The 12,470-nt window shown below is 51.1% G+C and overlaps 2 protein-coding genes across 2 annotated transcripts in view; one reads left to right on the top strand and one right to left on the bottom strand.

Annotated features, from left to right (window-relative positions):
- Positions 1-2,908: 2,908 nt before the first annotated feature.
- Positions 2,909-8,847, bottom strand: LOC109304205 (protein Wnt-4-like). The gene is made up of 5 exons (XM_019526684.1): positions 8,783-8,847; positions 8,117-8,355; positions 6,883-7,014; positions 4,562-4,704; positions 2,909-3,670 (listed from the first exon to the last, which is right to left on the bottom strand). Exons 1-5 carry the CDS (start codon positions 8,845-8,847, stop codon positions 3,203-3,205), a joined length of 1,047 nt encoding a protein of 348 aa, XP_019382229.1. The 3' UTR covers positions 2,909-3,202.
- A 1,431-nt stretch (positions 8,848-10,278) lies between these two features.
- Positions 10,279-12,470, top strand: part of LPAR5 (lysophosphatidic acid receptor 5) — a 26,660-nt gene continuing 24,468 nt past the window's right edge. Inside the window, exons 1-2 of the mRNA XM_019527673.1 lie at positions 10,279-10,435; positions 11,791-12,058. The gene's annotated coding sequence lies outside the window, so the exon portion shown is untranslated. The remainder of the gene's footprint in view (positions 10,436-11,790; positions 12,059-12,470) is intronic.

Raw genomic sequence — 12,470 nt, forward strand, 5'->3', positions numbered from 1 at the left:
AGACCTGGATAGGTTAGAGAAGTGGGCGGATCTGAACAGGATGCAGTTCAACAAGGACAAGCGCAGGGTGCTGCACCTGGGGAGAGGGAACCAGCATTATGGTTATAGGTTAGGGGCTGACCCTCTCGGCAGCACAGAGGCAGAGAGGGATCTTGGAGTCATGATTGACTCCAGGATGAATATGAGTCGCCAATGCAATGAAGCAATAGGCAGAGCCAACGGCACCCTGTCATGCATCAACAGGGGCATCACTAACAGGTCCAGAGAGGTCTTGCTCCCCCTCTAGGTGGCACTGGTCAAGCCACAGCTGGAGTACTGTGTCCAGTTCTGGATGTCGCACTTCAAGAGGGACATGGAGAACCTGGAGAGGGTCCAGAGGAGGGCCACTCATATGGTTGAGGGCCTCCATGGCCAGCCCTTTGAGAAGAGGCTGAGGGACCTGAATCTCTTCAGTCTCCGCAAGAGGAGACTGAGGGGGGATCTTGTGGCTGCCTACAACCTTATCAGGGGCCACCAGCAGGGACTCGGGGAAAGTCTGTTCACCAGGGCCCCCCTTGGAGTCACCAGGAACAATGGCCACAAGCTGGGGGAGGATAGGTTTAGGTTAGATATTAGGAAGAACTACTTCACTGTAAGGGTGGCCAGAGCCTGGAATAGGCTTCCCAGAGAGATGGTGCTCCCACCTTCCCTGGAAATCTTCAAGAGGAGACTGGATAGGCACCTGGCTGGGGTCTTATGACCCCTGCCACCCCAGTGCTCATTCCTGCCCATGGCAGGGGGTCGGACTCGATGATCTGTCTAGGTCCCTTCCAACTCTATGATTCTATGATCATCCCATGACTCTGTCTCATGACCTGCCCCAGCCCCAGCCCCAGGGTCCCATTCACCTCAGCCCTACCCCTGCCTCTGCCTCACTCCCTCCCTCACTGTGGGGGTCTTAATCTGCCCTTTCCCTTTCCTCCTGCCCCTCCCTCTCCACAGACTTACTGGCTCGGGGCTACTCTATATGCAGCCTGCAGGCTGTGGCTGCTCATGTGTGTCTGTGTGCAGACACCTCACCTCACCCAGCTCCCCCCCAGCTGCAGCTACCAGGAGCCTGTGCCCAAGCTGCCCTGCAGTCCCCTGTGCTGCCACTGCTGTCTGCAGGGCAGCTCAGAAGCAGTGGAGTGAAGCCTGGGCACAGGCTCCAGAACCACATATGTAATTAACTGTGATTAAAAAAATAATGCAAGAACTGATTACCGTGTTAATTGGGCACATTAACTGTGATTACACCAATTTCTAATCTATGAGTGGACCTTCCCTGCAATCCCATGACTACGTATTTTAATTTAAAGCCTCCAAAGACAGACCCTGTCAAAGCCTTTTTGTAAGTCCAGATATACTATGTCAGCTGGATCACTCTGCTTATTGACACCCTCCAAGTAGGTTGATGACTGAGGCATGATTTCCCTTTGACAAAGCTATGTTGATTCCTCCCCAGGAAGTTATATTAATCCATGTGCTGAACACTAGGGTTTTTTTTACTGTTGTTTCTCTAGTTTTCTAGGAACAGAAGTTAGACTCACCATCCTGTAGTTTCCTGGGTCCTGTCTAGAGCATTTTTTAAATATGGGAGTCACATTGGCAACACTCCAGTCCTCTGGTACTGAGGAAGTTTTCAATGATAGGTTGCATACTTCAGTCAGGAGTTTGTCAATTTCCACTCAGAGCACCTTCAGGACACTAAGATGAGTGTCATTTTGTCATGATTGTCTGAATATAAGAGTTTAGAAAAAGGAACTAGGGAAGAATCAGAGGCAGCACTATCAGTCAAAACAACAGCTACCAGGCTGGGGAACCTCTGCTGGGAAGCCTATCCCCACAAGGACCTAGGGCCAGCCTATGGATGGCTCCAAGATGGCCTGTGCCTAGGGCTGGCCCATGCCTGGAGCCACCTGTACACAGAGCCAGAAGGGGCACCACTGAGTCACCACTGCCATAGTCTTCTCCAGACTCCACACAACATGAATGATGTGGATTCACCAAGGCCAAGTCATGCCTGACCAACCTCATTGCCTTCTATGACAAGATGGCTGATTCTGTGAATGCAAGGCATATCTTGACTTTAGCAAGGCTTTTGATATGGTCTCTGTGTTGCCCCCACAATGGGGAATCCCTGACCACAGAGTTTCATTTGGTACCAGCTTGGGCATTGCTTATTTGAACAAGTGTCCCTGTGGTGCCTTTGAGACCTAGCAGTTGGGAGAAGTTATTCAATAACAGGGGATGGAGGAGGCTTCTGCTCTGGGCACATTTGGTTTGAGTCACTGTCCATTTTCTGGTTCCTATCTCCTCAGCCTTGCTCAGAGCCCCCAGTGTCTCCTGCATCCCCACACAGACCTCTCTTTGAGAGGAGCAGCCCATGTGTGTCTTCCCAAGAGATACCCCTTTGCCCAGGGTGCCACTCCTTAGCAGGTTTCTTTATTTTGAATCTTGTTTTATAAAGAGCCTCTTTAGCCTACATGCTTTTCTTATTCTCTGTCCTTAGCTTCGTGTTCAGGAATCAACTGAATCCTCCCACTGGTGCCATTTCCCCCACACTGACTTCTTCACTGGTGTCCCTCGTACATGCGCTGTTTCTCTATATATTCACTGGTGCTCCTCATTTAATTGCACCCAAGTGGCCCTGGGCTCTGGCTGCAGCATCTATCTGTCCCACCCCACTCTCCTGTGGCAGACAGCCAGGACAGCACCTGAGATTTCATGTACAGAAGGAGCTCACACATGTGTCTCTTTCTAATACCATCATTTTATTCTTAATATTTTAAGGGCTTACTCGACTCTGCGTTCAACCCCACGTCCAAAAAAATAATGAGTATATAAAATAATGAGCCAATAAAAACAAGTAAAACCATAACCCCTAATATCCACTGCATCCCCACACAGACCTGTCTTTGAGAGGAGCAGCCCATGTGTGTCTCCCCAAGAGATGCAACCCTCTGGAGTCTTCAGTTCCCCTCTCTCTCAAGCTGGCAAAGGGTGTCTTTTCCTTTCCACATTTGCATTATCCCACAGATGTTTTCCTCAGGGGAGTGCTTGGCCCTTTTCTCTGAGCCATGCCCTCCCACTTTCTCCCCAGAGTTGCCCATGCTTAGCAGGGTGGCACTCTTCTCCTTTTCTCCCCTATGCCACTTGCCCTGCCCCACTTGACTGCTCCCACTCAGCGGCAGCTGTGCACTTCCACCAGGTGCCGACACTGCTTGCACTTCACAGAGCAGCACCAGCGAAACTTGCAGCTGCACCTCTCCACCACCTCGGCCTGGGCTGTGCGGAAGCCTCGCCCACAGCACAGCAACTCACAGCCATCCATGGCATGGGATGTTCGGTTACACTGGCGTTCAGAGGTGCCAAAAACCCCACGGTGGGGATCCCAGTTGCAGAAGTCTGGGCTGGCCACCAAGTAGACCAGGTCATGAGCTGTGTAGGGTTTGAAACGGGAGCTCTTGGGCACCAGAAGCTTGCGTGAACCAACTCGTTTTGGGTGCACCTCAGTTGCCCCCTCAAATTTCTCCTTCAAGACATTGCCCACCTTGCGAAATGGGGGCATCACTTTCCAGCAGGTACGCACTTCACAGGAGCCTGATACCCCATGACACTTGCACTCCACCTTCATGTGGGACAGGATGGCCTGACAAGAAGATGGCAACTTTCAGAAAAGGCAGGAGGCCTTGCTAAGCTTCTCTCTGCCCCACACCGCCTGCCCAGGCATGGAGAAGGGGACCTGAGTCACAGTGGACCTTCCCCCTTCCCAGGACAACAGCTTGTGGGAAGGAGGTGTGACAAAAGGCCAAGGAAAACAGCCTGCCAGCTATGTGTGTCAGGAGAGACCCTTCACTCAGGGATGAGAAAAATACTTGCTGCAGAGGTAATTGCTCCACTCATCGGCTGAAGGGTTCCCTTCACACTAACTGAAAGGGATCCATCCTCAGCCAGGTGAGAGAGGAGGTGCTGCAAGGTATAATAAAGATCTATTCACAGAAAGTTGTGTGCAAAGGGGAAAGGGATCCACCCTGAGGGAAACAGGCGGGCTCTGATTTGTCAAAGGGATCTACTGTACTCAAGTGGGAGAGGAAAGGGTATCCACTCTGACATGAAGGAACAGAGCAGGAGTCATTCAGCAAGATGGGGTGTGCAGGACCCACCCTCAAGGCTGTGGCTAATGAAAGTCATATGTTTATTCAGAAACAGACAGAGGGATGGGGAGCCACTGAGAGCAGAGTGAGGGAAAATGTTTCATGTTACAGAAGCTGATCCACTTCTAGCTTGTAGCAGGGCAAAGAAACTATTCTGCAGTGAGTGGGGAACTAGAGATCACCCCAAAGTCTATACAGAACATGCTTTTCTTGGAGGTTGACGAACACCCTGGGGGAAAAGCCCAGAGAAGTGGATCTGCTCAGAGGGGTCGGGCTCTCCTGGGGCAGTTGGTGGACAAAGGGAGTGGGGATAGGGCTGGGGTCTGATACTGGGGGAAGGTCCTCAACATATGGATGTTTTCTCTAGCACTTAATGTTGGCCTCACCTTCCTACCAGCCTCATTGTTGTGCAGATTCATGAGAACTCGACTGGAGGAGATGCCACGGCTCCGCTCTGGGTTATCCACGAAGGCTTGAGAAAAGGCAATTCCATAGGACAAGTTATCAGAACAGCCTGACCACTGGAACCCTAGGGCAGAGAGACATGTTGATGAGATAGCGCAGCAGTGGCCCATTCATTTGGCCCTGTGGGCTGGATCCAGACTGCAAGGCTCCTCACAGGCTAGATAGCCTACCTCTGTTGGCACAGTGCTGGAAACAGAGGGTGGCCAATACCACTGCTCACCCCTTCTTTTCCCTTCCCACTGATTTGCATCACCACTGGTTACTAAAGGCCCTGAATTTGGCAGTGGGGAAGGGGTGGGAGTGATGGGTTCCCCTGGGTTCCAGAACCATGCCAACAAGCCCTGTGGGCCACTTGCTGGCCATACACAGGTTGCCAGTTGGGCAGCCCTGAAGTAGAGATATGGAGCTACTCCAGACTGAGGGAGTGGGGATGAAGGAAGGGATGCAGAAAAGGACACTCATTCCCTTAAAGCAGGGAAAAGATTATACAATCTGCTGGTCTGCTCCTGTCACCAGTCTCCTTGTACTGGACCATCCCAGGGGTATGCAGAGGCATTATTTTCCACCCCTGTTCATTTTCCTCTCTGGCATTGTCCCCTTTGCAGAGGTGTGTAGGGAGATGTGTTCTGAACATAAGAACTGCCATTGACTGGGTCAGACCAGAGGTCCATCTTGCCCAGACTCTTGCGTCACTCGGGGCATAGAGTGGATGCTAGAAGAGAGATTGAACAGGTGATGAAAACTAAGTGTTTTTCCACTTTTGCTCTCTCTCTTGCAGCCTCTGGCATTCTGCCCTTCTCTCCTTATATCAGTGTTTCTCAAACTTCTGATACCCAGGGCACACCTTTTTCTGTATTAGCACTGACACCACACTTCACTCTTACACCCGAAAAGGGAAGCAGGGAAAAGCGGGGCAGTGGCGGGACAAACACAATTTACAGTGGTCCAGTCCTAGTGCTGCAGCCAGGGAGCAGAAGTTGGGATAAGTGGCAGCAATGCAGGCACAGAGAAAGCCCTCCTTGGAGAACGTGGTGTCAGGCCAAGCTGGGGCAGCAGCTGGGGAGTTGTAAAAAATTCTGTGTTGTTCCAGGAAGCTGTAGGTCACAGGCATGGCTGAGGCAGCATGGGGTACAAAGGGACATTTTCTGGCAAGGTGTCCCTGAAATTCTGTATGGTGGGAGTGAGGGCTGAGTGCAGTGGTGGCCTTGGGCAAACAAGTTGGGGCCCTGGGCAAAAGAGTCATTTGGGGCCCCTTAGAGGCTTAATTTTGATGACCTATAAGCAAGTCAGACATTTTAAATTTCAGTTTCACTTTGCCCTATCCAGTCAACTGCAATGAAAGTATCTTAATACAATATTGATGTGTAATTTGGCCCCCTAAAGTGTGTGCCCCGGGCAGTGAACCAGTTTGCCCTCCCCTAAAGCCGCTACTGCTGAGCAAGAGGGCTCCAGGCTTGTTTGGCTGGACCTGGGAGTGGAAGGGAGGGGGAGATCCACACCTACCTGCCCAGTGTGGGTGGGGGACATGGTATGCATGCAGAGCAGGGTGCAGCACTGAGCCCCCAGGTGCACAGCACAGCCATGTCCCCCAGTGTACAGGCAGGACGCAACAGCAGAAGTTGGCTGATGTTTGGTCCCAGTGCCACTGCCACTTCTGCCAGGCCCTGCTCTGCAGCTGCAGCATGCATGCAGCTTCCAGCTACTAGGGAGCTGCACGCCTTGGGATGCATGGGACTGGATGTCTGCACAAGTATTGGGATGGATGTCTGCACACTACTGCGACTCACCTTGCCTGTACCCGGGGACACAGCTGTGCTGCATTCTGCTGCAGACTGCTCTGCTGCTTGTCTTGCACACACACTACCCTGCACACACACATGCACTGCTTTGCACACAAGCTGCTCTGCACACACAGATTGTCCTGTGCTCATTCTGCCCTGTACATACACTGCTCTGCACGTGCACATGCTGTCTTGCACACACACTGCTTTGCACACATGTTGCTCTGCATATACACATGCTGCTCTACATACACACCACTCTGCACACAGCTGGTGCACCCCAGTTTAAAACACAGAAAAAAAGAAGAAAGAAAAGCATAATTTTTGGCAGCACACTTCTGTTGCTGTCACAGCACAGTAGTGCACCATGGCACGCCCATTTGGAATTACTGCCTTATGCATTGCTCTCCTGCTAATGGGGGAGTTTCCTCCTCCAGCCACAGCCCTTCTTCCTCCATTACCTTCAGGGCTGATCCCTCGGATCCTGCGGTCACATCCACACTTCTCCAGCTCCCCACGACTGCAGGCCCGAGTGATGGCAAATGCTACTCCCGCAGAGGAGATGGCATGAACAAAAGCAGATTCTCTTGTCCCTGCAGCAGGGGGAGAAGCAGGCTTTTAAAGGCAGGGGTTTCTCCAGGTTTTTTTAATGATTTTTTTCCCCTTCAGATCCTTTACTAGTGGAGGAAATGCTGCACTGCTATTGGAGTTAGATACCCAGAGGCAGTGTGAGACACAGGCTGTGTAACATTGCTGTGTCTCCCTGCAGGTATAAGAACAAGTCATTCAAAGGGGGATTGAACTGGGCAAGCCATTAAAGGGTGTTTTGCTGCATCCCTAGAAGTCTCAAGTTCTGGAGATGAGGAGGATGGGCCCTCTGGGTTGGGTATTCAGGAGGCTCTGTCTGTCAGGCTGCACTCCCCTCTGGGCCCCGCCACTCCTGACAGGGAGGGAACACTTGGCACTTGTTGGAGAGGGAAATTTTTGTGGGGTGCAACCTCACAGGTGGAGAAGGGAGTGCAACTGACCCAAGGGGAAGGAGCTCATAGGTCAGGCTCCCCAGTGATTCTGGAGACACTCCACCACAAGGGAAAGGCCTGAAGCCCCAGCATCCAGGGTTCTGAGAGCTAAGCACCAGAGAGTACAGTCCTATTCTGGGTCCCAGGAAAGAAGTATGGGACTTCTGTGTCTAATGTATTAGCAAGCACTTCTGTGTTATTGTGGGAACACAGGCAGATTCCTTTCTGATGTTGAGTAAAGAAGAGCTTTAACTTCTTGGGGAAAAGGAAAACACCTAGGAGCTGACTAGGTACTACCTATTCAATTTCCAAGGTGTCTAGCATGCTTTCACATCTTACTCTACTAACACAAGGATGCTCCCCATGAGTTTGGCTGAATGTCTTGGAGAGCAGAAGGGTTACTGGGTTGCATGGGCAATAGCAACAATAGTCCTGGTGAGCATTAGGGCTCAATTTTGACATAGGTTTAGCCCAACAGTTACTGTTAGTACGCACACTGATTTAGTTTTGCATATAAGTAGAACTAGGGTAAATGTGTTAAAGTGAGAGTTGAGATGTAAGAGTTAGCCTTAATGTGCTCATTAGGGCTGTGTTTGATGTTAGGCAAGCAGTTGGGCAGAGCAGCCAAATATTCAATATTTACTGCTCCTCATGAGCTTCTTTCTTGACTTCTGACCTTGCATGGCGACCTTGCCAAAGACCTGCAGGCCCTGGAGAGTAGAGCAGTTCCAGCGGCGGTTCTGGAACTGGTGTTGACACTCGTCTACGGCCAGCTCTGCTCCCCGCTTCACTGAGTCCATGGCCTCTGCTTGCAGCTGGCATATCCGTACCTGTTCCTCTGTAAGGCCCTTCAAACCCTCACAGGCACTAGGATCTCGTAGGACCCCACGCAAGGAGGGTTGCTTTGCCAGGTACCTGTGGAGCAGGGTAGAACCGTGCTCAGAGGTGGGGAAAGACTTGGGTGAATAGCCCATGCAGTGGGAGCCACCTTTGTTACCTCACTTCTGTCATGGGAGAAACTATTGAAATGCCCAGAGACCTACTTTTCTTTGTGGAATAACATTTCTGACCCTCCCCAAGGATTGAGCAACTTCTCTCTCTTTGTCTTTTCCTGACTCCCTCTCCTTGGGACCCCTAACAGACACCCCAAACTGACCCCTTTGGGGTGGTGAGCTCTCCTACTTATGTATTCAAGAACCCCTCTAAGTACCTTCTTTGGAATGTGTCCCCCACGCTCGCTTCCCTGTGGGACCTGCCATAGCCACTTGGTTGGGGAATGGGGCCCTGACCCCTCCCTAGGGGCTTCTTCAGATGGGACCATTCCAGACCACAGGATACTTACAGCCAGGTCACAGCAAGGACATGCTGTACTGGAATCAGCAACGTATACAGCTGGACAATCTCCATCTTGTCACCGAAGGAATCTTATCCACAGCCCTTCTGCTGGGCTGTTCAGATCCCTTTCCCTCCCCTGGCAGCTCCAGAAGGTCACTCCCAGGGCAATCCTCTTCCAGCACAGAGGAGAGCAAGTACCCCAGTTCTTCACAACTGTCATGAGCTGCTGCTGGGTGCCTGTCAGCACAAGACCCCCAGGACATGAAGAAATCTTCCAGTTAGTACTGCATGGGCATCCCCTTGTCAGGCATAGCAGGCAGATCCAGGGCAAAGGGCCTCACCAAGGGGTTCACAGGGAGAGTGCAGCATAAATGGCTGGCAGGCACTGCCCCTTCAGCTCGGTGTACAGATTCGTTATGTCCACAGCTGGGGCGGATGCTTTCAGCCTCCCTCTCTTTCTGCTTTTCCCTCCAGGCAGTCAGTGCTTCTTGACTCCCCCAATAAATTGCACTGTCCACAAGGCAGCAGGAAGCAAAGCCAACTAGCACTGGTGACCCTCGTGGTGCCAGCCCGCTGTCAGGTGATGATTCAGTTTCCCATCAATTCTTCCTCCCACCAGTCACTTTGGGGAAGCAAGGAGTGTCCCAGGGCTGGTTCCCAGGAGTAGAGAGCTGAAGGGAGCAAGTGTCTGCCTGGGCTGCCCTTATCCCCAGACGCCTTCCTTGGTGACTCTCTTGTCTGGCTCCTCTGTGATACAGATTCCTCTTTTCTAGCCTGCAACCCTCATAGCTACAGCAAACAGACACAGCCCAAGCTGCTGCTTCCAGGATCCCTTAACTCTTTCCCCGGCAGCTCACTCCCACTCCAACGTCTGCTGGTGAAGGGACAGCTCCAGGCACAGGGACAGCATCTTAATCTGGGTGGCAGTTTGGGTAGATATGGGTAGATATGCTGTCTCCCCCAAAAAAAACAGCCTTGGGGAGCTCCCAGGAGTACAGGCAAGTTTAATTCTTGTGTGCTGGGGCCTGGAGATCTGGAGCAAAAGGATTTCCTCTGAACAGGACTGGGAAACCCTGACCCTCCTGGAGGACTGGAGAGCCTCCTTGTCTAGCTGATCCCAACAGACAACACATCGACCCTCACACATGTGCAGGGTACAAATCACATAGAAAAGAAAGTGCTGCCACATGGTCTTTGCTATGTTTATTTCATGTCTTGTGTGAGTTAGCCCCTTTGTCACAGGCTTTACAGATTTTGCCTTCAGTATGGATTCCTTCTGTAGCATTCTGCATGATGGGCTCTTCCTCCTGCTCCCTCTTGGCTCCAGCTGTTGGCCCATTTCTCTGCTTGTCTTGTAGTCTCCCTCTCCCTCCCTATCTAGCCATACTTGATTTTATCACCTACTTTTTGTGGAGACTGAACTCCTAGGCAGGAGACGTGTTGGGATCTGCAGCACCAGGGTGTAACCATGGACACACCCCCAGCAATCTGGTATTACCTGCTGTCGACTCAGGCGGGGGGCGAGGAAATGCAGGCAGCTGCTTCTTCCTGGCGGGCTGAGATGAGATGATACAGTTTAGCGGCAAACCTTGGGGCTTTCTGCCCCAATCTGGGATGGCGAATGACAGCTCGTGGGCTACAGTGCCAGGAATCCAGAGAGGTGGGTAAAACTGGTCTGAGATGGGACACCTGAAGACCACAGGGAACCCCTTAGGTGCCAGAATGAGAGCCCCACAGAACCCCTGGCCTAGAGTACCCATGGCAGAACCAGAGATGCTGGGCTGAGCTGTGATAAGGGATGTTGGTTCCCATCAAGGGAGAGACAACTCTCTGTGCTCCGTAATGGGAGAAGTGTTTCAGTAAGATTTTAATAGGGCTGGAGTCTCAGTGGGAATTCAACAGGCACTAAAAGTTGTAAGAACAAAGATCCCAGCAACAAGGAAACAGGAAAGGGGTTTGGCTCAGAAAGACAAGTACTAAAATGAAGTTGGATGAGATCAGTGGCTGGGGTGCCATTGTATCCTCTCAGGATTTATGAGCAGCAGAGACATATATTCCCTGGCATGTCACCCACTGAATGAAGAGGCAGTGACGGTAAAACAAGGGACATACAGAGTGAGAAAGACAAACATGAGGAGGAACATCTAACAGGCAGAGGAGCTGGACAGGGGTTGCAGAGAAAGAGGCCAGGTGGCGAGGAGCCTTCAGGGCAAAGTGTAGGTGATGGGAGCTTCTGCCCAGCCCCAACAGAGGGTGCTATCACCAGGACAGGAGGTAGCAAGTGCTCAGTGAGGGAAATAACAGCACAGGGCTGATAGTGTAGCATGAGAATGTCTCGCTGACAGCAAACATCCCTCTGAAGTGGGGCACAGGGGAGGAGGGACATTGGCCATGTCAAAAATAAGGTCAGAGTGCTCAAAAAGGATCAGGATAGCCAGAGACACAGGGGCAGAGACCTCCCCTGTGCTCCCTTGCCTTGCTAGTTCCTGCTAACTCAGCCCTCGAGCACCATATTTTGCTCCACCTGCATTCTGAAACTGATTTGCTTTTGCTCTTCCCTCTTCAGCTCTGATCCACTCTGTCCCAAGTCACGGCTTCCCTCTCTGCCCCCATGTGTCATGTTTTACATTCTCCTCTTCAGGCCCTTCTTTCTCCAGGGAGGCACTTGTGACTTTCATTCCTACGGCATTCAGTCACTAGTGTCTGAGGGGCTGACCAGACTCTCTGGAGGGGAGAACTCTTGTACCACTGTTGCTGCTAATGATTAATATCATCTCTATTTCTTATTTCCCTTTCATTCTTCAATTTAATCTCCTCCCCTCCCCCCAGCTGAAAATATTCAGTCAGGTGATTTCTTTCTATGGTCACATGTGGCACAGGGGATGTGAGTACAGCAAAGTGGGGAGCAGATGCACAGGTACTGTTCTGTTCATTCTCACAGTGCACAATCCACTTGCAATCTTGACTGAGTTTTACTTCCCTTTCACAACTGTGTTTACTTTCATAAAATCCTAGCTCAGCGTATCAGCTTCTGACAGCAAAGTTCACATGCAGTAACCAACCCAGAGGAACATCAGGAAGAAAGCGAATGAGGAGGAAAGATGAAATGGTGACAGAAAAAACAGCCACCCAGAAAGATGCGAGTCTGTGGTCTGTTATGACTTGGATGGGCAGGTGTAGGCATCAGCTCTCCAATCCACGCCGATATTTATTTCTGAGTTGAAGGCTCACTAGCAGTGTGATCAAGAGCACTTCTACACCCCAGCTCCTTGCAAGGAGAGAGGTAAGGAGACAGAAAGCAGCTAGAGAGGCAGGGGAAAGGAAATACTGGATGGTAAGCTGCTGAATGTGATCTTGTATGTATATGTAACCAGACATTGTTTTTGAGGCCTGTGAATACCATGAGCCTCTCTCAGGTTGGTTGGGGGCCTGGAAATCAAAGCTTTTTGTTTCAACTCAGGGGCCTAAAAACATGAGTCTTAGAAAAGAAAACTGCATAATGTAACTGATGCATAGGTCAGGGTGCCAGCGCAGAAGGTTCATCGCTAAGCGTCCCTCAGGGCAGCAGATGATTCACAGCCCACTTCAGGACACCAGGAGTGGCAGTTTTACTCACTTTAACATATAGCTTTTGAAGTATCACCCTGATAAAACTTTATGACCAAAGCATGAATTCACCCAAACAAATGTTTTAA

The sequence above is a fragment of the Gavialis gangeticus genome, unplaced genomic scaffold (genome assembly GCF_001723915.1).
Source record: "Gavialis gangeticus isolate Ggan-Ray unplaced genomic scaffold, GavGan_comp1, whole genome shotgun sequence".
Lineage (NCBI taxonomy): Eukaryota > Metazoa > Chordata > Crocodylia > Gavialidae > Gavialis > Gavialis gangeticus.

Coding starts and splice junctions, on each gene's coding strand:
- LOC109304205 (XM_019526684.1), bottom strand. CDS start 8,847: ATGGAGATTGTCCAGCTGTATACGTTGCTGATTCCAGTACAGCATGTC. Junction 8,356..8,782: donor GTCCTTGCTGTGACCTGGCT/GTAAGTATCCTG, acceptor CCTGCTCCACAG/GTACCTGGCAAAGCAACCCT. Junction 4,705..6,882: donor CCGAGGGATCAGCCCTGAAG/GTAATGGAGGAA, acceptor TCTCTGCCCTAG/GGTTCCAGTGGTCAGGCTGT.